We start from the raw sequence: 21141 nt of genomic DNA on the forward strand, positions 1-21141 counted from the left end.
ATATTTGAAGATTTCACAAATTCTATGTCTATCGCTTATAGATGCTAATCCTCATAGTCTCTGATATAAAATATATACGCAAAAACGTTAAATACCAGAAAAAAAATTTATACTTGTGAAGACTTAGAAAAATCCATAAACATGAATTTTGTATTTCAATCCTGAAAACATGAAACTTTCTTGAGATCGAACTCAGTAGAGTGGGTAAACATTTCCAAACTATTTTTTTAAGTACTCAAAAATGGGTTCTTGGTATCAAATAAGTCACCCTGTACAATCGTGTTTCTTGTAATCTCTTCCATATCTTAAAACAGAAAACATACCATAAAATGTAGGCACACTTAAATCTATATATAATGGAAATTTATGAAGGTATTACCTACTTGAGGAAAAACTGAAGAAAAAAAGAATTTAAAACCACAAATGTGTGATACACTTTAAGTAGTACATGGATATAAATGTTGAACTTTTTTGAAACAAAATTTGAGATTTGTCAGAACATTGTTCATATTTTCCATTATTAAAGTGATAGGCTGAATTATTGATTCGGAATGACCAAATCTCACTCACAAAAATAAGTGCCAAAAGGAATCATTTATTTAACCTTGCTTAAAGGAAGAATTTACGACTTTCATGTTCAAAAACTAAAATTTTAGTTGATCTCATAAATTGTGAGTGTTTATACTTAAAGAAACATTATGAACATTATGAACATTAAGTTTATAATTTGTATTATATTAATGATTTTTTGATGTCAACAATTTAGGAATATTTTGTAGTAAAAGAAAAAAAGATTCTATATACGCCTCAGTAACCAACAATTATTAAAGTAAAAAAGTGAAGTAAACGAAGATGATGGTATTATTTAAGTTATGTATTCATTAAAAGAAACATATAATTTTAAAGAACTAAATATAATATCTCATTTATTTCAAAAAACAAAAATTGGTCCCCATTAAACAGAAAAAAAGTACCTAAGAGCTTCTGAGTATTTTGCCTAAGAAATTGGCAAATTCTCGTGCAACCAAACACGATCACCACCTTCAGCAAAATCAGCTGCTGCATGATCACTACCCTTAAGAATCCATTTTGTTGTCAACAATCCCTCAACCCCAACTGGGCCACGTGCATGAATTCTTGCTGTCGAAATACCAACTTCAGCACCCAATCCAAATCGGAATCCATCGGCGAATCTTGAACTGGCATTATGGAAGACACAAGCACTGTCAACAGATGACAAGAATTTACCAGCGGCACTCTCTTTTAAAAAGAAAAAGCAAAAAATGTTTGTAAATATTTTAAAATTAATATAAGTTTTAAACTTTACCATCTTCAGTAACAATAACATCGGTATGGCTACTTCCGAAGGTGTGAATATGATGAATGGCATCATCTAAGTCCTTAACTATTTCAATGCAACATTCCAGAGCTCCATATTCGTGTCTCAAACTCTTGGCGGCCGGTGGACCGAAGGTAAGTTGTTGGCTAAGTCTTGGTCCGGAGTAGATTTTCACTCCCTCTCGTTTCAGCATGTTGCAGACGTCAGTGAAAATAGTTCCGTGCATGAGGTCCTCGTGAATCAAAAGAGTTTCCATGGCATTGCATGCTTAAAAAAAAAAGAAACGAAATAATGATTAAATAAAAGCTTATAATATATAAGTAACACAAAGTTTTGAGAATAAGGGAGGATTAAGAACCAGAATAGTAGCAGTAGTAAAGTATTGATTGAAATACTAAAGTCACACGAGAGTTCCCTATTATTTCATAAAATATTTGGTGTTCCACAGGAGTATGTTTTAGGGCCACATCTTTTTGCAGTAGACAACAATTTAGTATTTATACGCATATTAAAAGATAATTCGAATCAAAATTAAAGAAAATATCGCAATTTTTTGAATGCCATGAGGCATTTTCTATATTTTACCATCAAACTTATCTTTTACCCTATTTAAAAGCCATCAACAAATATCTCAAAACTTTCTCTTTGAACCATTAGCACATTATTCTTCAGAACGATTAGTTTTTTTTTTGTAAGCTTATCCCACATGAAGAATTCTCTTGCAATGCTCTGAGGAATCTTTGACAGATTATACCTCCCTAATTTTATACTTGAATGCATTCCATATATTTATGTATGTACAACACAATTCTTATTATAACGTTTGCATGACTTATTTATTAACATTTATAACAACAAAACCCTCGAAGAACTGTTTGTAAATCAGTGTGCCGAGACTTAGTAAAAACTTTAATACTCCTCTGCTCCTCATCTTTCACTGTTAAAAACTTCTGTAGTTTTGTTACACAAACCTACTTAAGTCTGAAACTGAAGTCTTATGAGTAATAATAATTGCAATATGAGATTTCAGAAAAACCCACTTCCACTTTCACTCCCTCTTCCAACGCCTGCACCCAAGACATGGCACTCGACAGAAAATAATTTCTGTTTCCTGATTGCGATTTAAGATTGCTGCAGTCGTATATATAAGGACGAGCTTATGCTACATATGTATATGTGTACGTACATATGTTGTATGCGCAATTAATTACGTTTAAGTTTTCTTCTTCTTGTTCTTGTTCTTATGAGAAAATTTTAACTTTCTAAAGAAAGCAAAAACCGGAAGAGGATAAACTTATATGGATTGCAGTATTCTTTTTAGTTTTTGTTGGTTTTTTAAAGGATATATATGTACATGAATGAGTTTTATTGAACTTAAGTTGAGTGAAAACTAATTGGTTTAAATTTGTATACTCTTCGAATTTCATTGATGATATTTCTTTGCTTTAGTGATTTTCAAATTTATCAAGTGGATATGAAACTAAAGTTTAAAGAATGCGATTAAAAAAAACAGATATTCATATAAAATATTCGAGTTATTGGAAATTTCAGTAAAATATTTAATTCAAGTTCACACTAAAATAGGATAAAGTATACCGTAGTAATTCAATGAGAAATCTTTAAGTCCGGTTTTAACAAAAACGACAAAAATACTTTAAGTTTATGCAAATGACGAAATCTAAATTCTGTCAAAACCCATAAACTACTACCTTCATCTATTATTAGATTATACAGAATTTTGAACTTCCAAAATGTGAAACAATTTCCATTGATTTAAAACTTTGAATAAATATGTCAAAATATAAAAACTGTTTAAGGAAGTCTTAATATATCGGCGAAATCAACACAAAGAAAATTGCATTATTTAACTTGAGCTGTAATAAGGATATCTAAAAGCTATGGGAACGTCTGAAGCCGTTTATCAACAACCTCACACTGGTAACTCAGTGTGGCTTCAAACGATGAAATTTGACAATTGACCTAATATTCTCATCTTGGAAAAAACAAACTAACTTCAATTCGATACCCACCATCTTTTTATCGATTTTAAGGCCACGTATTACACCATCTTTATGGAGGAGCTTTAGAGAGCAGTGTCTCATTTTGGCATCCCTGTCAAACTTATTCGTTTGTGCAGAATGACGATGGAGAATGCAAGCTACTCTGTTAAGGTCGGAAAAGATCTCAACGATGCATTTGATGTCAAAAAGGTCTTAGACAAGTAGATGCATTGTCATGCGACTTCTTCAATAGAACTGTGCAAAACTCAACCGTCAACACTAGAGGCATAATCATTCAAAGGTCCATTCAATTACTCGGATACGCAAATGATTGTTCTACACAACAGAGCCAACATAAACAGAATATATAATATTTTGCTGAAGTTTGGTAGAGGTCACATTTCGAGAGCGATGTCTTAATTTTTGGGGCTTACTACCCCAATAATGAGTACTACGAAAGTGCACGTTTAAGTGGCAACATTCTGCGCGAAGCTTTTCTTTATTAAGACAATCAAGAGATGATTCAGAATAGGGAGGCGGTTCCGCTAATCTACCATTTCAACCCTAAAACTGCAAATAGGCGACTCCTTTGCAGTCGAGACGCCCTAGCACTGGACGGAGCCGAATGCCTTCGGTTCAGTAGGACTGTTTCCGATAGGGACCGAAGAGATAGGGTGAAGCAGGAGAACCAGTTTTGGTGGCTTCATTCATTCAATCGAGACTGTCATTTAAATTTGTTTAGGGCGTTTGGTTTTGGCCGGCTTACATGGTTTAAGAATTAGGTTAAGGACAGTCAGGGAGGCAAAAAAAACACAAAAAAAAAAACGTTACTGTAGCTGTTCTAGTTTTTAAGTAGTTTTAAGTAGGCCAAAAGGCAGTAGTCATAAGATAATAGATTAACTTACAGCATCCGCATAGGGCCAGTACGATGTTTTTTTTTAAGTTTTTGAAATTTACAGCAGTTTTTTAAGAATTTTTGTCTAGAACTTTTGAAAGCTTTAAGATTTTGATAAAAAAAACGCAATTAATATTGACATAATGGGAAAATCGAAGCGTGAAGTCAGTGGATCGTTTTTGAGCATTGCGGAGGAAGCGGAGAAGATAGGTTTAGTGATCAATGAGGAAAAAAACAAGTTTATGCTTTCATCAAAAAAGGTCAATGAACGACAACTTCTTGAACAAAGCATCAGCATGAACTTTGAGGTAGTTAAGGACTCTGTCTACCTAGGCAAACTTATTAATTCAGACAACGACACCAGCGCTGAAGTGCGCTTTAGAATATCTTATATCACTATTTATAACGCACTCATCATCCCGTTTTTATTTATGGCACTGACGCTTGGCACCTGCCAAAAAAAGATGAGAGCGTGTTAGGATGCTTCGAGTAAAAACCTATTCGGGTCCCATCTACATAGATGGAGAGTGTAGGAGAAGATACAAGGACGAACTTAACGGATAGTACAGCGACACTGACTTGGTTAAATATAAGTCCAACGACTTTCATGGCAGGGGCATGTAGAGCGAGGTATAGTAGAGGAAGGCCGCGACTCAGGTGTGAAACCAACCAACTTGGCGTGGTTGAGACCCATCAGGTACGCTGAAGCACCACTTTAAGTAAGTAAGCAATTCCTGCCCGACCAAAAGTGATGGCAAAACAAAACTACAATGTCCCACGAGGATGTTCAAATTTACCTATCTTAGTTTTGAAGAAAATGTAAGAAGCACTTAACCTCAGTCCCAAAGCTTAAATTCAATGACACTTATGTTTAACAACAAAAAATAAGCTTTTCGCTCAGCTTGCTGTAAGATTGGTGCTACCAGAGGGTTACATGAATCCCCCTATGATTGATGCGTTAACTTTCATATGTAACGAATCAAATCAGATGGTATCACTCCTAGTTTTCTGAAGAGGTATCCTTTAACAATCCAAGACGATTCGCGTAAGTTGTCTATCTATTTATCAACATCTAATTAAGAAGACAGAAATTAAAATCAAACTTATTTCATCATGACTTTAATTTTTAGTTTTTTTTTTTTGAAAAATCCAAATCTTAAAACGAAAAAATAACATAAACAGTCTCATTTAAAAACGCTGTATAGAGCCTACATAAAGCTATATAATCTCTTTAATGCCTCTAAACGCCAAAATTTTATTTATAAAACTTATGCAAGGTAACATAATCCCATAATATGCTAAACCCGTTTTGAGGTTGAATAGAGCTTACATAAGGAAATTTTTATTATTATTATTTTGTAAAGGTCATTTCGATTGTTCTCCATTATTGAAATTAAAAAGAAAAAAATAATGCCTTTCCAGTTTGTCTCGTTTATTAAGGTTTTTAATAATTTTAAGCGCGTTTTAACAACTTCAAGAAGGCGGAAAGTTTATAAAAAAGTTTCAACACAATTAACCTAAGAAACGAAGAATTAAAAAAACTATAGATTTTAATAAGAGCATATTATAAAAATAATTCTAATTATCCGTTCGAACCTCAGCAGCGACAATAGAGGAGGACACATACCAAAAGATATCCAAGTAATGGCTGCAATAAGATATTGGGGACGGAACGAGGTAAGTTTGTGCTAATTTTTACACTAATTTGATTTTGTATTAATGTAAATTTGTACCTTTTATGATTTCTTTATAGATTCAAGACGATGGAGCGGACATATACGGATTTAGCCAACCTACGCTTTGCCAAATTTGTAAGCGAGTGGCAAGAGCATTAGCTACCAAAAAACCCCTGTTCGATAAAAAAAAAACTTCTTTCTTCTTTTTCGGACCAGCAACAAGAACTATGAACAAGCTCTATCAAATATGGAAGTTTCTAAGTTGATGGGGCCATTGACTGTACCCACATAAGGAGCCCATAAGTAAGTGGCACACCAGAGCAGTACTATATAAACCGAAAAGAGTACTACGTACTACTAAGTAGTATGCGACGCATATTAATGACATTGACATTATTAGGGAAAGCCGAATTAAACAAAGATTTGATGATGGGGAGTTCGATGGTCGACTGCTTTGGGATTGTGGGTACCCTTGTACTAATATCCTCTACCCCCGATTTGAATCCTCGAACGGATCTCATATAGCTAATCGTAACGCGGTGGAAAGATGCTTTTATAGCCTCTTCTTCCACCCATTACACAAATATTTATATTTTTTATTTGTTATGACAAACAGCTGATTTGATAGACAGATAAATGTAATAGATTGCTCCATTTAGGTACTCTTTTTGACATTAGCATTGTATAACTAAAACGTATAGCAGATTTTTTTATAAATGGGCATTTTCGTAAAGTTACATAGAGCCTACATAAATCCTTATGCACTGTATAACTATACATCTGTTTAGCGAATTCATTCAAATAGGACTACAAATCTACAAACTACAACTAAAAACGGATACAACATTGTTTTTGACTCAAGTACCTCGAGAATAAAGAAAGATATTGGGGCAAATTTATCGTTACATCTTTAACCCAACTCTTATTGAACTAGAGTCTAACTTTAACAGCTAGGTAAGATATAGCTTATATTTATACAGAATTTGGCATCTCTGTTTTGTTAGAAACTACTACAATCCTAGTTCAATTTCATTTTAACCAACCAGAAGAGACAATTTCTTTGCAATCCCTAAAAATATTTGCTGAGAGTTGGTTGAAAAATGTCGTGAAAGTCTCCAAAGTCACACTACCTACATATATTACTGTGGTGAATATTCCGACGAAAAGTCTTAGCTCCGTTAAGACTTGAAAACTCACAGATGTTGGCAAACGTCTTATGGAAGTTCAATCTTCATTATTTAGAAGGTAAATAATAAACTCAAAACTTTTTTGTTATCGAATTGATACCTTTCTTAGAAATCGTCGGCAGCCGTTTCAAAGTCATTGATTCGGGTGGGTAGTATTACAATCGCCTCTTTTTATATTGTTAAGTTCATTTCTAATTAACTATAATTTACACTTTGCTTTTCTAAGTGCACAATTTGGACATCAATTAATGTATCACAAATATCCTACAAAATTCCCCAGCAGTTCATATAATTAATTAAAAACTACCTAGTGACTGAATATTATTAGGAAATTACAGGAGCATGTTAGTCTTGTCCCGTAATCGGGAACTAACCGCTTTGTGTGTGACGCTTTCAAGGTCTTAAAATCGCTGATCAATTTTCAGACCAAGAAATATCTTTAGGAATAACCTTCCTATTGATAGGCAGTATAGCTGGTTCCACAGTGCCATCTTTACTTATGTTCATAAATTATCTTTTGTCCTGAAACCACGATATCTAGAAACTAATTATCTAGAAAGTAAAAATCTCGAATATGAAGATCTCGAAAACAAAAATCTCGAATGGAAAAAATCTCGAAACGCCAAAATCTAAAACCAAGAATGTGTGTTTAAATTTTTGAGGCAATGTTTAAAATTCGAATTTAAGGAAACATTCGCCAATTTTATTTTTATTATTAACTTCAGAAGTAAGAGGTCTAAATTTACACATATGTCTGATATTCAGTTGCTAAAAAGTGAACAGTGGCGATACTTTCTGAACTTTTTATGATATTGAGATCATCTTATAAACTATTTCTAAAACATGATTTAAAAACGTTTTAGAAATAGTTTATGAGGATTACTCCAAAAAAAAGTTTAACTTTTCCTACCTCCATCTCTAAAAATAATAAGTTAAGACCGCTACCTACAACTCTAGATAATTGGTGAAAACTTATCAATAATATATCATTTTATGTATTAAATAGAATCTTAACAAAATATTTAAGATGACAGTGTTTCCCTAGCGTAAAAACCCTGCTATTTGGATTCTAGTAAAAATATTTTTCCAGGCATAACAAAGACTATCTTTGCACTCACCCCATTTTAAAATATTTTTTTGGCGAAACGGATTACATTTCGACCAATTTGTTCCCCAATCTTCTCTGTATAAAATAACAAAAATGTGTAGTTTCAGCAACTGTGTTTTATATAGGGACTTTTTAAAGAGTGTTAAGGACACACAAATACAGCTGTTCATCAAAATTCAGCCATTTCGGTACGTTTTTAAAATATCTAAATTATCTGGAGTACCAACAATTTAGATCTCAAACATACTAATGGCAAACTTATTTTGCTCAAAAACATGTTAATAAATTGGAAAGCACAACAGTCCGATGAAAACTAGGGCTTAGTGACTTACAACTCTCAACCATTCCTGTGTGCGAGTACTATTGTCAGTGATATAGGGGACCTACAGTTTTTACAGTCGAACCCGAATTTGAGAAAGCTTTTTTCATGACAAGAATTCTCGCATGAAACAGTTCCCGTGAAAAGAACCTTAGATGGCATAGGCAGGGATCGAACCCAAGCCCTCTAACATGACGGTCCAACGCACTAGCCATCATGCCACGGGTACTAATATATAATTACCTAGATATTTATATATGTATAGAGAAACAAAATGAAAAATTACCTGCTGGATAATCGCACTTGGCATCCCTTGCAATTTTCAAAGCCTTATTCAAATCGGCTTCTTTGTCAATGTAAACGTGACAAACACCTTCAGCGTGTCCCAATACTGGAATGTGAACTGATTGTTCTTGAATATTACGCACCAATTCCGATGAACCTCTTGGAATAATAAGATCAATATGATCTTCCATTGAAAGTAAGTCACTAATTTCCTCTCGTGTGGAAACCTTTAAAGACAAATTCCATTTAAAATACTATTTCCCATTAATTCATCCAATAACTTACTAAAGAAACTGCTTTCTCAGCACCAACTGTTGCCAATGACTCCCTGACCAATTCCATCAGTGCCTTATTACTATTAGCTGCTTCCTTGCCACCCTTCAATAACAAACCATTAGCTGATGCCATTGCCAAGGCTGCAACTTGTGGCAATGAATCTGGACGTGATTCGAAAATAACTAAAAGTACACCAATTGGCACTGTGACTTGTGTAAGTTCCAAGTTGTTGGCTAATTTTGTTCGTCTCAAAACACGACCAACATTCTGTAAATAGATATATTAAAATAAATAAATTTCTTGAAATAAAACGGAAGTTCAAAACTTCTTTTTTTAATAGGTAAAAATAAACCTTCAAAATTAAATTTCCCCTAAAGAAAAGGAAGCGAAAATCAAACATAACCTGAAAGTTGAGCAGGTGGGTGGAGAGAGGAAGCTTTGGAATATCACTTTTTGATTGGAAAAGTTTCGATTAGTTGATAAAATAAATAAGATTTAACAAAACAAAAAAAAGAAAATAGACAAAAACAAAATAATTCACTGATAAAAGGAAAGAAATCCATCACAGTGATTACTGATTACGTTTTGTTTTATTTTGTTTATAATTTTGTTGTAATCTTATGAATTTGAGATACGTGTTGAGATGATTCCAGATACAAAAGAACATAGGAAATATATTAAAGTTTTCCACCTTTATACGCTTTATTTTTCTTTTATTTTCCTTCTTTATTTATATGTTGGATAAACTGACCAAAAGTTTTTCTGCGAAAGTTTTTTTTAGTTGATACGAGACTTGTGAAGTAGAAAGTAAGTTTTATTCCAATAAATTATTGGAGCCATCAGCTCACTTATATTGTTAGTCACTTAAGAATATTACACTTGTTTTGAAACTTGTGTGCAGCTGCACGTTAATTGCAAGGTACAAATTTACTCCCGTATCAATTGTTTAAAGTCTGTGAATTCACATTTTTGTTTTATTATCGCTTTTGGAAGAATTCTTTATGAAAAATTCTTCAAACAGTTGATGGTTAAAACCCCTGACGCAAAGTTTGAAACCTAATTCAACCAGTTGAGGCTTAAAACCTTTGAGGCAAAATTGTAAACCTAAAATTTTTAGTTTATTTTCTAAATATTAAGCAATTAATTATGTTTTTTTTTTTAAATTTGATTCCTTGCCTAACTAATAAAATAAGAATTACCTTTTTTTGAATTCTTTGTACTTGAAAACGTAAACTTAATTAAGATTTAGAAGATAGCTGAAAGTAAAAGTAGCCATATTGTAATTTTGGATTTTGATACATTTTAAGGGACAATGAACGGATAAACGAGTAAGGGCTGGTATCTTCTCAAATAATCCTCCCCTACTACTGTGTCTTTCAAGCAGAAAAAATATCGGTCATTGAAGAAGGGAAATATCTTTCTTTTCACAATCTTACTACTCTCCGTGGGTCCCAGGGCACTTTGACATTGACGAATATGAAAGATCTGACAATTTGACCAAAAACGGATAAATGCTTCATCTAATCTATATTCTACCAATAATTTATAAACACTTAGAGCAATCCGGTAGTAAATAGAATTTGAAGTGATCTGTTTCAGAGTGATTGCCCATGTGGATAACGTTGTAAGAGACTTTCAAAGAAGCTGATTTTCCTGTATGGTGATGTGTGATATGGTTAATTGCCTTGGAAAATGGAATGAACTTCGACAGATTCACAAAGTTTGCAGGTACTGCTATTTACCTAAAAGCTACAACAAAGTGTCCGAGTAACGATATTGGTAATTTTTAGATAGTCACGGTGCTATTAAATCTTTGGACTCTGTCTCTCGACAAACTCCCAAACAGTCCATAATTGTCTTCATATTTAATGGGGATGACACTTTACTGTAGCTTATTAATTCGCCAAAAACGGTAGAACATCACCATTTTACCACGAATGTCTAAGTTAAGTTTTTCTAAAGCAAATTGTTTCATCTAATCACCTCTAAGCCATACTTGCAGCTGAATAATTAGGATTTTCCAGATCACATTAACACCTTGAGGATCATCATCGAACAAAATGTTGAATATCAAGTTCTTTCAAAAAATAATAGTTTGTACATTTGAAATTCAAAGTGGAGTAAAGCAAGGCTGTATACTCTCACCAATACTGTTCCTGTTTGTGATAAGTAACGTATAAAATGCAGCTTTTTGAATGGAAATACGGGAATTCAATGGAATCTGCAATCCCAACTCAAAGACCTAGACATAGACTACAAGGATTCTGTAAGCTTACTTTCTCAATATTATAATGGATTTCTTCAAATGACAACGAGGGTGAAGAGAAATGTAGAAATCGTGGGATGTACAACAACTTGCTGAGAACTGAAAAGATGATCCTTAGAACTTTCTTAGGAATTCTTGTCAATATATTTTGACAACCGGTAAAGATGGTTAAAGATTTCCAATAACTTGGCAGTATTGTCTCTTAATGTGGCGGAAATGACTCGAGCTTCATGTGAACACAAGTCCGAAATTCCTAAGCTTTTTAATTTGATGATGAATGTTGAAAGGTTTGTTTATACGCTTCAAAAATTCAACTGGTTCATTGGTGTATTGAGGACCAAGTGATGCAGTGGAATCCGCTTTCACATTAATAAAGATAAATCAGCCGGCCTAGAAATACTTGAAGAACTTTCGAGCAGAAATAAGCGCGACTGCCGTCGAGTTGGAGAGTGCTGTGATATATCTCTAGAATTAATTCACTACTTCGCTTAGGATAAGTGGAGGCCATATGTACAACAAGAAGAACTTGACGGATGTAATAGTTCGCAGAACCTTACTAAGGAAGCACACATGTATGAAAAGTCTTTTAAGTTTAGTAGGAAGCTTCAATTGGTTTAACTGAGTTAAGAACAAAATCTCTAGATTTATGTGGTATCAAAATAGGCTAGCAATAGCTTTTTATTAAAAGAAATATGCATTGAATTGTGGTGGAAATGTTCAACAAAATGTAACATAAACCTGACGTCAAAAATCTTACTCAGAACTTTTGAAGAAAACTACCAGAGTTGAAAATAAAAGTTATTTTGGACTTATTAGCGAAATAGTTTTGTGTAAGCAAGGTTTGAAAATAGAATGAATGTGAAATGTTCAAAAACTTGTATTTTCAATAAATTTTAGTGGGTGCTTAACTCCCATTTATTTCATTTAATTCAAGCTATGAGGACGAGGAGGCTAGGTTACTGGTGTTAGTGCTAAAAGAAATAGAATAATAGAGAGAGTAGCAGTCAACTGAACCAGAGAGAAGCTGATGTATGAACATTATTTCAGCAAACTCCCTCCATTCCTGTAATGAGTAGAGGTTAAACAGATGGAGCCGATCATGATAATTCGGTAAGATCAAAGGATTTTCCCATGGAAAGTATTGAAGTGCAAAACGAATAAATCCTCGTTGGATGTTTTCTATTCTTGATATGGAGACCAAATCTGCGACGCATATTCAAACAGAGGTCGGACAAGCGTCATGACAAGCGATCAGGTTACGTAACGGTTAGAAAATTCTTAAGACCATCTTTTAATAAAACCTAATGCAGAGTTGACCATGTGAGTCAGTTCGTCAAGGTGAAATAGATATTTCAGTTCACGATCAGATGATAGGCTGAGATCCCTTAAGTTTTCTACTTCATGTATGGGATGATTATGAAGATAATAATGACGTTGACGTGACAATGCGTTAAACCGAAAAGTTGAGTTCTAAGCAATTTTTGTTGCACCAGGTTGAAAAATTGTGGGGATCTGTTTGGAGGAGAGATGATACGTCTCATGAGTTCGTATGATCAGTGAAAAGTTATATTTGACAAGTTTAAAGAACTTGTCAGTAGATTCAATTTGTATGAAGCTGTGCTGTGCTATGCTTGGGTAGTTAGAGATCTGCAACGGAGTTTATATAAAATGCTTTCAAAAATTTTAAAGAAATGAGAAAGTTTAATTCACTATTTTAGGACCTAAAATTGGTTAAATTTCTTTTTACTGGCAGTAAGCAAGTTTTCATTAATTTTGAAATATTGCAATAAAAATCGTTGTTTTCATATTTTACTGACCCAAAACTATTGAATTGAGTTATTTCAAAGGATTCCACTTACACTTTACCTTAGAATTAGTGGCAAACTCAAATCTTGTTAACATTTTTGGTTCCTATTTTAACTAATTAAATTCCTACTGGTCTTGTAGTCTTAAGTACAAAATTGCAATATACATTTATAAATTCCTTGTTCGTCAAATTATAAGCCCACCTGATAAGAACAGCTTTTTCGTCTACATAATTTTCCTTTGACTAAACAATTCAATAATTCTTTCCATGAAAAAGGGTCAATGATTTGCTGGAAAAAAGGATTATTTTAAAGGTACGAGTATTTAATACCTTTTCTTACTGCAATACTTTTCGTATTGCAATTAAAAACGTTGAACTAAATTCTCAAGATAATGAAGCATAATGAATTTAACTACAGTTACTAACCTTGTGACTTGAATCAGCAATCTGTTTCAATCCAACTGCCAAATTCTTCAACTTGCCCGAATTCAATGATAAGCGTGACATCAATGGCTTCGCCAGTCCACTCTTCTCAGCTTCTGCCAAATCTAATGCATTAGCACTTAAAATGAAATCCTGTTTCGCAACCAAAAGATCAGCCAGTGTATTCACAGCATTAGCCCGCTCTTCAGGAGATAGAGCTTGCATTTGACGACCACCAGTTCGTGCTAAAATTTGAGCAAACATAATTTTGTTAATTAACCCATCCTTCAATAAATTTAATCTCGTAGAGATAGAGACTGTGCCACTATAAATCCCCATCCATAATTCTATTCTGAAAATTTTCTACCTTCATCATCCCAAAAACTATACAAATTTCCATTTAATTAAAACTAATATCAAAAAAGACTTATTCACAATAAAAACAGACATAAAAATAAGCCATAAAACTATTTACCATTTTCAGCTAAAGTTTCGACAGGAGTGGAAAATCCTTCGGTGGACTCGGTGAAGAACGTACCCACCTTCCTGCCAGCAATTATCGTTTTAATAGCCTTTTCTTGCATACCGTTGCAAATGACAACACTAACCCCACGATCCAGAGCCCAGGTAGCTGCCTTGACTTTGGAATCCATGCCACCAGTTCCAACCTGTGGACGAAGATAGTGACGATGATGATGTTAATGATATTACTCATAGAAAAAGAACAACTATTCCGAGGATGAGCTCTGGTTGAAGGGTAAAAGTTTTACCTTTGATTTTTTGCCAAACTCAATGCTTCGCATATCGTTGGAGGTGTAGGTGTGCATCAACTTGGCACCATCCTCCCATGGCGGCTTGTTGTAGATACCGTCGACGTCTGACATCAAAATTAGTAAATCAGCTTGCACTTCTGCGGCTAGCATTGCTGCCAAGCTGTCATTGTCCTTTATAGCAATACCCTACAAATCCAGGAGCAGAACACAAAATATTAGAAAAAGAATCTTGTTACTTAGTGGAATGGGGTTTTTTAGGACTGAAACACTTACTTTCTTAGATCCTGCAGGTAGATCATCATCCTTAATAAACATTGGCGGGGATACGGCATCGTTTGTATTAATAATTGGAACGATGTTCAAACTAATCAATTCCGAAAGCGTACAGAAGAGATTATTCCTTGTTTCTTCGTTATAGAAATCTGGTTTCGTCACAAGGACCTATTTTATGTGTGTGTGTGTAGAAAGGAAAAATGAATAAACAAGATAACGAAATGAAATAAAAACATTGTTTTTTTCGTTCCGGAGAGTCCTTCTTTGCTCCGCTCTTTCGGTTATGCGGTGCGAGAATTTACGACGGATGTGCAGTGCTTGCGGATACGGATGTGCCAGGCAGACAGTTGGTGTGGCTTATAGGGAGGTTCTTTTTTTCATGATAAAAACGAAGGAAACTTTATTGGAAGTGCATTACTATGCAATGCGGCTTCAGCAGCAGCAGTACCATTTCTTATTCATGCGTTGGGTATTTTCTTTTTTACGTTTCTTTTTTACTTTGTGTGTCTAATGCACCCAATAGGTTTCTTATAATTTACGAGGGATCTTATTACTTACTGGTGTTCATCATTCGAATCGATTTATACAGACTTCAGAGTAAGAGAGAGCTTTGTGGGCTTGAGATGTTTCCTTGCTTCTTAGAAAAGGTGAACAATTTGTTGTGCAAAAGAAAAGAAATGAAGAAGCAACATTTTCACGAAACTACTACAAAAGTTCCAAAGAAAACAACTAACTTATCAAGAACTGAATTCTAAATTAAAGTACGTGCTATGGTTTTATTTAAGATTAATGACAAAAAGTTGGATATATACATATGTACATATATAGGATCTTTTAAGACTTTGGCAAATTTTTAAGATTTTCCTGTTTCACTTGTAATTCTTTAATGAAGTTTTAAGTTGTTTCGAAGATTAAAATAGTCCGTTTCAATTAAGTTTAAATAAACTTTAAAAGTAATTATTTGAACAAAATATTGAGCTACTTTCCCAAAATCGAGTAAAATGAAATCGAAATTTAAATTGAAAATCGAGAGAAGTTATATTCAGGGTTCTACTATTCTATCGATTTCATAACTTCGAATACTTTTCGAATTAACTTCAAGTGAAATTAAAAAAGCTGACACATAACATAAATACCCATGTTTTTTTTATTGGCATTCTATAAATAGTATCTAGTAGGAAATACCTAAGAAAACCCATCGGAAGTATCCAAATGTTTTTATTTAAAAATTGGTACAACTGAAAGAAACCCTGTCGGGATAATAAATACAAAAAAAAACACAAATAAAAGAAAAAAATGTGAAAATCAAAAGTTAAAATTAACTTCATCAAAAAAACTAACTAAAACTAATAAAATGGACAACTTTCAAGACGAAATGGAAAGAAAACATCTTTAAATTAAGATTCTGTAAAAAAAGTTCATTTAACAGTTGCAGCTTTGACATAAAATAAAAATTTCAAGAAGGGGGTTTGTTCGTAGACTACTACATTAACATGTGGTGTTAAAACGAGCTTGAAGCTCACCTCAATTCTTTATATACCTGAATCGAGTTGAAATGAGCTTAATTTGACTCGATTCCGGTCGTGGATCGGTTTGGTCTGTTTATTTACATGTTTGAGTACACAAAATATAGTTTTGTGCTAATTAAATTAAAGAAAAAAATTGCACATGGAGTAGGAAGCATATTCTTATATGATGCTGAATATTCAGTTCTTCGTTGTTTAACACGAATCAAACTATCTCGCTTGCATCGAAATACAACATAGAACGTGTTGTCAAACTTAATAATTTTTAAATCTTCTTGTGCCAAGGAAACACCAAAATGATTTATTTTATCTTAATTGAGATAAACCTTTGGTGGAAACATAGCAAAACTTAATTACTATTCTATTGCTTTCTCTACCAAAATAACCTCAGTTAGTCCATTTCCATTAACAAAACTGTATTATATCAACAGTAACAGATTGATTTTTTCCCCAATGGAAAACACATGATTCCAAATGCTCAACGAACACAGCCATCGAGATACAAATGCAATATCAATCGTACCAACATTTAAGAACGAAATCGCATAAAATCCATTCGAGACTCGTATAAATGTCAAAAACCAATCCGTAGTAAGATGCTACTTTAACTTTTATCGGTAGTATTCATAGTGCGGATATTGTTTTTGTTATTCGTGTAAAATCCTACTATATTCTTGATTAATTTTCCAACAAAACACGGGTAAGGTGTCAGTTTTAAAAAGAACATTGTTTTAATCGAAATGTTATGGAAAAGACTTTTGATAGGCTAAAAATAACTTTAAATGCTTTGTACGTTCCCTCAACTACAAAGTAGAAGCTGCAACTTCTCACGAACCAAGTGCGAGTTACATAAAAAGTTTAGGTTTATTTCCCTTGAGTGAAAATACTGCCGTTTATTCTGGTCGAATTCAAATCACATGAAAATCGCAAAGTGAATTTCAGAACTTTTTCTTTTCAAGTGAAATTGAAATATAGAACTAAGGTGACTATCTAGGAAATAGTTGAATAATAGGAACTGATCAATTTCCAATAAGATGTTTCATATTGGTGCTTAAAAAGAGTATTTTTTCAGAGAAAACGAAGGATGTTGAGCGCATGGAAGCCAATGCTCCGGCCCGGAAAGTCTTCGAATCCACACCGACAGGACTGCGCAGTAGAGAAAGACCGCGGATCAGGTAGCGCGCACAAGTGGAAAGTGACCTCACCCAACTAGGAGCGCGAAACTGGAGGTATCTAGCTAGGGACAGAGCTAGATGGAGAAGCTTGTTGGGTGAGGCCCTAGTTCACAAAGGACTGTAGCGCCACCTTAAGTAAGGAAGTGGAAGGATGTTGAGGAAGTAAACATAATAAAAGGTTTTTCATGACCAATTTCCTTACTTTCTGCTGATTATCGTGGATTACTTTACGAATTACATCTTAAATTCCTACAAACTTTTATAGAGCATTGGAATAGACCTTGTCCTTAATGTGGCCTTAAAGAGAAAGTATAAGCGTGTTGAATCACATGATCTCTGTGTCCAATATTGTAATCATGTCTTTGAGAAATATCACTCTTAAGGAAAGTTCTCTAGATAAATTTTAATTGTTTCGCTATAACGTGCGTCATCTACATCAATATCTTCGAATTTTGTCAAAAAAAACCGTAAAAATTTCATCAGCCTTACCTTCGAATATTTAGTTCCCACAAACCTAAACAGTATAAATCCGCATAATTTTGATGAACTTCAAAAACCCAGTTAGTGAAATTACGATGTTAGTGTTGCTGGACTGGCTTGAGTTTTTGTTTTCCTTGAACTTCAAAACCATTAAGATCTAAAATATAATAATAACTTATTCCAAAGACTGGCGACTATTCAACAAATTTGGGATTTTGTCAACAGTGGGAAAATATTATTAGTTGTTCTTAAACAATAGAAAAGCTCAAAATTTTTACGCTAGTAACACTTTTGACGGGCGAGAAGATGCTTCATGACAGCTTTAAAGAGTTTTACTTCTTTGAATTATCACTGTAGCAATGTAACCATTTTTCAAGGGAATTTGTATGCATTTTTGGAGCGAATATCGATCATTTTTGGAGTGGTTTTTACTTGTCAAATATCAAAAGATGAACAGTATAAAAAGTGATAGATGCGGCTTATTTTAAATAAAACCACTTATTGAAAAACCTTTTCAATTAATACGATTTAAGATGAGTTAAAACGATTTAAAACATAAAGACATTGCATAGAATTTTATTGAACACACTTTTCCTAAATGATTCAGTAAAGCAGTTTATTTTCCAACCTAGTTTATTTTCTAACCCAGGTTATAACTTAACCCATAAGTTACTTTATAGCTTACATTAGTTTCTTAACTGAAGATATTTTGTAAATTGGGTAATTGAACAATCTAGTCTTCCAGTTTATTTTAAAGCCAAGGGAAAATATTAGGGATGGGATGGATAGGGTTAGGGATGGACAAAGGATAGGGTCCATTTTTTTCGACTTATCTACCATTGTTATGCCATGTTTGATCAAAACCTTTTGTTTGAAATGTTTTACGAATGAAATGCTGACTATATAAATATATACATAATTTATAATGCGTTATCCATTTTGCGGTTTAAAAAGTATAGGGCTAGAATTTGACAACTGTTAAACTTAGTTCTTAAACCATTTTTTTTAGTTGAAGTCCCACCCCGTCTGTCGATTTGTCTTGCTTAAAAGTTTGTCTATACGTACTCGTATCAATTTTTACCAAATTTGCGTTCAATTTTTTGTAGATATTATTTTTTTATGAAAAAACGGATTGTGGGATTTTTATATAAAAATTACTGAATATCGAAAACAATATTTTCTGTGAAATAAAATAAGTTTGACGCCAATATTTTTTTAATTTTTGAGAAGCTATTTGAGTCGAAAGTAAATTTTTACCAACTTTTAGCATTGCGTTTTTTTTAGAGTTTTATTTTTTGTAAAAAACTGTCCATTCGATATTTTTAAAAAATTTACCAAATGTTGAAAACAATATTTCTTATAAGATAAAATTACATTGAAGCCACTATTTAAAATTTTTAAAGAGATATTTAAGTCGAAAATCAATTTTTACCAACTTTTATACATTTCTTTGTAGGTTTTTATTTTTTGTAAGAAAATTGTCAATTCGATTTTTCTCAAAATTTGTCATAATGTTGAAAACATTATTTTTTATAAGAAAAAATTAGTAAGAAGCTATTATCTCAAAGTTTTTAAAAGATATTTGAATCGAAAATCATTTTTTACCAACTTTTGTTTGTTCGGTTTTTAATTTTTTATAAAAAAACTGTCAATTCGATTTTGTTCAAAATTTTACTGAATGTTGACAACAATATTTTTTAAAAGATAAAAGTAAATTAAAGCCAATATCTCAATGTTTTGAAAAGATATTTGAATCGAAAATCAATTTTTACCAACTTTTATTAATTTTTTTAGGTTTTTATTTTTTGTAAAAAAACTGTTAATTCGATTTTTCTCAACATTTTTCAAAATACTGAAAACAATATTTCTTATAAGATAAAATTAGCTTGAAGCCTAAATTTTAAGTTTTTGAATAGATATTTGGATCGATATTTAATTTTTACGAACTTTGAGTAATGTTTTTTTTAGATTTTTATTTTTTATAAAAAAAAACTGTCAATTCGATTTTTCTCAACATTTTATCAGATTTCAAAAACATTATTCTACGTTGCTCCAAATTGTTTTGGAGATGAAATCATATGTTAGTCGTTAATTTTAGGAGGTTACACATTTTTTTTTCAGTTTTTTTTTGATTTAGAAAAAAACCGTTAGATACATTTTTTTCAAAAAATATACTTCTTTGAGATCACGTTACAGTTTATTATATAAAATTTCATTCAAGTCTCTAGCGTTTTTGGTTCGTAAGATATTTAGGGTTAACCAAAATGTTCACCTTTTTTTTAAACTGCTATGGTAAAAAAAACCACCCACGCAATTCTCTTGAGAGCACTTTCTGCATCTTTCTGCCTTATTATCTGTATAACAAAATTTATTTGAAGTCGATATCTCTTCTGGTTCTTGAGCTATGGACGACGAAAAAAACGTCACGAACACGAACTTACGAACGTACGTACACACGCACGCACAGACATCTTTCTAAAAATCTTTTATTTCGACTCTAGGGACCTTGAAACGTCGAGAAATGTCAAAATTTTCAATTTGACAAATCGGACCTATTACAATAACTTCCTATGGGAAGTTAAAAATGGTGATTCTGCAAAAATTTTAAAGGAATTTGAAGAGACTGAATTGATTGCAGGCCTGTGCATCATCGTTTCGCTCGTACTACTGAAAATATCGTTCCAGTAAGTGAAAGTGTTGCCAAAGACCCGAATGTTTCGATTCCTCTTCGTTCTCGGTAATTAGGACTGTCTTACGGCACATTTTGGCGTATTTTTGATTTGGATCTACAACTAAATCCATATAAAAATTCCAGCTCATAAAACAATTGAAGCTAGCTGACATTGACAACGTCGTTGATATTACGAATGAGTTCTTCGACCAAAATTTTCTTCAAGGACGTAGCACATTTCTCGGTGGTATTTAAATAAACAAAATTGTCGTATTTGGATTTATAAAAATCCCAATCATTTAAAGCGAAGCCATATTATCAACAAAAAGCCAATGTTTGGTGCGCTTTTTGTTCAGAAGGTGTGATTGTACCTTACTTCTTCGAAAACGACGAAGGAACGATTGTCACTGTCAATTTGGAGTGGTATGGTATATGATAACTTTTTGCTTGATATTAAATAAAACGTGGATTTAACAAGACGGTGCCCTATGCTCTAGCGAATATGGTAATTGCAAGAGACATTCCCTGGTCGCGTAATTTCTCCTCGTGGGGATATCAATTGGCTGAATAGCGATATCTCTGCTTTGATGTCACGACGAGATGCCACCTTCAGTCAATGGAGACGTTACAAACTGAAAAACTTCCACAAATTGTTTTGCAGA

At 33.0% G+C, this 21141-nt stretch overlaps 1 protein-coding gene across 2 annotated transcripts in view; it reads right to left on the reverse strand.

The window, feature by feature from the left end:
- Positions 1-895: 895 nt before the first annotated feature.
- Positions 896-21141, reverse strand: part of LOC129940645 (delta-1-pyrroline-5-carboxylate synthase) — a 49374-nt gene continuing 29128 nt past the window's right edge. For both annotated transcript variants that reach the window (XM_056049037.1, XM_056049036.1), the window contains exons 5-12: positions 14628-14795; positions 14352-14540; positions 14057-14249; positions 13585-13826; positions 9095-9352; positions 8811-9036; positions 1328-1606; positions 896-1260 (exon numbers count right to left, since the gene is read on the reverse strand). In XM_056049037.1, the coding sequence (XP_055905012.1) occupies positions 998-1260; positions 1328-1606; positions 8811-9036; positions 9095-9352; positions 13585-13826; positions 14057-14249; positions 14352-14540; positions 14628-14795 (1818 nt within the window). In that variant the 3' untranslated portion in view covers positions 896-997. The remainder of the gene's footprint in view (positions 1261-1327; positions 1607-8810; positions 9037-9094; positions 9353-13584; positions 13827-14056; positions 14250-14351; positions 14541-14627; positions 14796-21141) is intronic.

Source organism: Eupeodes corollae, chromosome 1 (genome assembly GCF_945859685.1).
Source record: "Eupeodes corollae chromosome 1, idEupCoro1.1, whole genome shotgun sequence".
NCBI lineage: Eukaryota > Metazoa > Arthropoda > Insecta > Diptera > Syrphidae > Eupeodes > Eupeodes corollae.